General features: G+C 45.4%; 1 protein-coding gene across 1 annotated transcript in view; it reads left to right on the top strand.

The window, feature by feature from the left end:
- The window catches only part of LOC110292424, a 23,305-nt gene extending 21,967 nt beyond the window's left edge, over positions 1-1,338 (top strand). Inside the window, 1 exon segment of the mRNA XM_021159723.1 lies at positions 1,138-1,338. Coding sequence (XP_021015382.1) covers positions 1,138-1,338 — 201 coding nt within the window.
- The last annotated feature ends 2,354 nt before the right edge of the window (positions 1,339-3,692 follow it).

Raw genomic sequence — 3,692 nt, forward strand, 5'->3', positions numbered from 1 at the left:
CTTTGTAGACCAGGCTGGCCTTGAACTCAGAAATCCGCCTGCCTCTGCCTCCCAAGTGCTGGGATTAAAGGCGTGCGCCACCACGCCCGGCTCCTTTTAAATTGTTTTTACTTACATTTTTAGATATTGTATGGTTTTGTTCAATTACATCACCTGTTTGGTTGTGTTTTCCTGTTATTCTTTAAGGGATTTTTGTGCTTCCTCTTTGAGGCCTTCTACCTATTTAGCTGTGTTTTCCTGTATTTCTTTAATTGAGTTATTAATGTTCTTCTTAAAATCTTCTACCAGCATTGTGAGATATGATTTTAAATCCGAATCTTGCTTTTCAGGTATGTTGGGGTATCCAAGACTTGCTGTTGTGGGAGTTCTGGGTTCTGATGATGCTGAGTTGTCTTGTTTTCTGTTAGTAAGTTTGTTACGTTTGCCTTTCACCATCTGGTAATCTCTGGCTCTCTGTCCATGGAACGAGGTGTGATCAACATCTTGTATCCCTTGTTATAGCTGTCTCTGGCTCCAGCTTGTTCCTCCTGTGATTCTGTTATCCTCACTTAGCACTCCTGGAGTCCAACTCTTTCCTGAATCTCTGTGGTCAGAGTACTCTCTGCAGGCAAGTGCACGGAGGTCTGGAGCTCAGCTCTGCTTCCTGGCTGAAGATGTAGGCCTGAAAGGGACCCTGTCCCAGAACCTATGTTGCTCCTGCTGCCTGTACTGTCTTGTGCAGACTGGTCTCTTTGGGACCTGGGTTCAAGATGGTGATCTCATCTCATCCTGTGGACAGAGAGCCCTCCCTGGAGGCCGCCTCTCCTCTGGCGGGGAAAGAGTGCAGAGGTCTGGTTTTCTGCTCTGCTTCTTGGCTGAAGATGAGGGCCCAAAAGGGACCCTGTCCCAGAAGCTATGTCATTTTTGCTGTCTGTGCACCCTCCTGGGCAGACTGGTCTCTTTAGGACCTGGGATACAAGATGGTGATCTCACCTGGTCCCAGGGACAGAGAGCCTAACTATTTTCTGTTATCATCTTTTGCTCCATCTCCAGCTTGGTCTTAGCTCTGTGATTCTTACTCTGGGATTCTTCAGAGTCAGGATTCTGCTCTACAATGGTGCAATATCCTTTGACACTGACGTTATCTAATGCCTTAAGGTTTCTACTGTTGTGAGGAAGGTCCATGACCAAAGGCAAGTTGAGGAGGAGGGTGTATTTCATCTTATAACTCTCATGTCACATTCTGTCACTAAAAGAAGTCAAGCAGGAGATCAATGCAGGAACCATGTGGCAGAGACTGATGCAGACCATGGAGCGGTACTGCTCACTGGCTGGCCTCTCATGGCTTGCTCAGATTGATTTCTTATATAACTCAATATCATCTTCTAAGAGAGGTACTGACTACTCCCATGTGTGATCAGCCCGCAAACTAACCATTACTTAGAAAATTTTCTATAGATTTGTGTATAGGCAGTCTGAACAGAGGCATTTTCCTAATTGAGGTTCTTCTTTCCAGATAATGCCAGCTTATTTCAAGTTGACCAAACAAACAAACAAACAAACAACAACAACAAAAATGCAAGCAAACCAATACCACTACAACCACCACCTAACTATCCCCACCTGAAAACTATTACTCCCTAACCACCACCTGATCGCCACTACCTTACCACCACCACCACCACCACATGGCTACCACCAACACCACCTAACCACCTGCACCTGACCACCAGTACTGGCCCACCACTATCTGACCACCACTACCACCACCACCACCACCACCACCACCACCACCACCACCACCACCACCACCACCACAATAACTAGAACAGGTACTTAATGGTGTATGCCACTTGGGGCTCTGGATTCTCAAACTGTTACAACTCTGTTAAAGTAATTTAGGTGTATGAGGATCATTCTAACCCCGCAACTCTAGAAACCTAAGAAATATAAAAAAAGTGAGTCCTGTTTCACATGTAGTTATAAGATACTCTATGAGGAGGTTTAAGCTCTCTTTTTACTTGAACATAAACCACACAGTCAGTTCTTCCCTATAAGGCCCTTTCCTCTCAGATTTTCTAAACCTGTAGCTCTTTAGCTCTCTCTTACTCTTTCCCTCTCTCCTGCATCCATCCCATCTGTCTGTCTATCTATCTATCTATCTATCTATCTATCTATCTATCTATCTATCTATCTATCATCTATCTCTCAAATATATTGATTTAGTTTGGAGATGGTATAGCTAAGTTCTTTCATTTTATTTTTTATCTTCAGTTTTTGTTTTTTGGTGTTATCTAAGTTTCATCAAAATCTAGGCTTTTGCACATGTAAAGTCCTTTTCATGGTCATTTGGGGCAATGTTTATTCTTTGACATCATAATTCATGGTTATGAGTGTGGTTAAGGGAAAAATGTCTCTTCTGCTCCCTTTCCCACCATCCTCCCCTCCCACCCACAGTAAATAGCACACCCTTCCTGCTTGTTGTTGACCTCCAAGGGAAAGTTCAGGAACCTGCCTTCTGTAACAGTAGGAGCTCCTGTCAACTGAGGAAACACTGAATTCTAATGCTCAGGTAAAAAATAGAATGTGGAACTCCAGGAGCTGTTCCCTTCTTTAAGGGATTTTTGTGTTTCATCTTTGAGTTGTACCTGTTTAGCAGTGTTTTCCTGTAATTCTTTAAGGACTTCTACCTGTTTAGCACTGTTCTGTATTTCTCTAAGTGAGTTATTAAAGCCCTTCTTAAAATCCTCTACCAGCATCATGAGATATGATTTTAAATCCAAATCTTGCTCTTCTGGTGTGTTGGGGTATCCAGAACTCACTGTGGTGGGTGTACTGGGTTCTGATGATGCCGAGTGGTCTTGGTTTCTCTTAGTAAGATTCCTTTGTTTGCCTTTCGCCATCTGGCAATCTCTGGTGTTAGATGTTCTAGCTGTCTCTGGCTGGAGCTTGTTCCTTCTGTGATTCTTTAGCCTTTGTCAGCACTCCTGGGAGTCCAACTCTGTCCTGAGTCCCAATGGTCAGAGCACTCTCTGCAGGAGAGCTCTCCTCTTGCAGGGAAGATGCTCAGAAGTCTGGAGCTCAGATCTACCTTCTGAGTCCTGGGGTCAGAGCCCTTCCTGGAGGCCAACTCTTCTCTGGCGGGGAAGGTGCCCAGGGGTCTGGGTCTCAGCTCTGCCTCCTGGATGAGAATGAAGGCCCGAAGGGACCTGTCCAAGAAGCTCTGTTGCTTCTGCCACTCACGTGCTCTCCTGAGTAGACTGGTCTCAGTGATCCCAAGATCCTGGGTGTGCTAGAGCCCTCTGAGTTCATGCCCAAGATGGCGTGGGGCTGATGCAGACCAGAACAAACCGCAGCCGCTAGTTGGGCAGGTTTTTTTTGTCCCTGTTCCTGCTGGCACAAGACTCTCCTGGGTTTTTGGAACAGATGTTGTGTTCCACTCACCAGTGATCTCAAGATCCTGGGTGTGTTAGGGAGCCTGCAGCGTGGAGAGTCCTCTGGAGACCTTGGGACCCTCCACTGTGTTTGCGCCCAAGATTGAGAATTGTGTTCTGATGATGCCTAGTAACCTTGGCTTCTGTTGCTTATGTTATGTTATGTTATGTTATGTTATGTTATGTAATGTTATGTTATACTTGCCTCCTACCACCTGATCATCTCTAGTGCTACGTTCCCTCTCTATATCGGACTGGAGCCTGTTCTTCCTGGTTGTG

Source organism: Mus caroli, chromosome 4 (assembly GCF_900094665.2).
Source record: "Mus caroli chromosome 4, CAROLI_EIJ_v1.1, whole genome shotgun sequence".
Taxonomy (NCBI): Eukaryota; Metazoa; Chordata; class Mammalia; order Rodentia; family Muridae; genus Mus; species Mus caroli.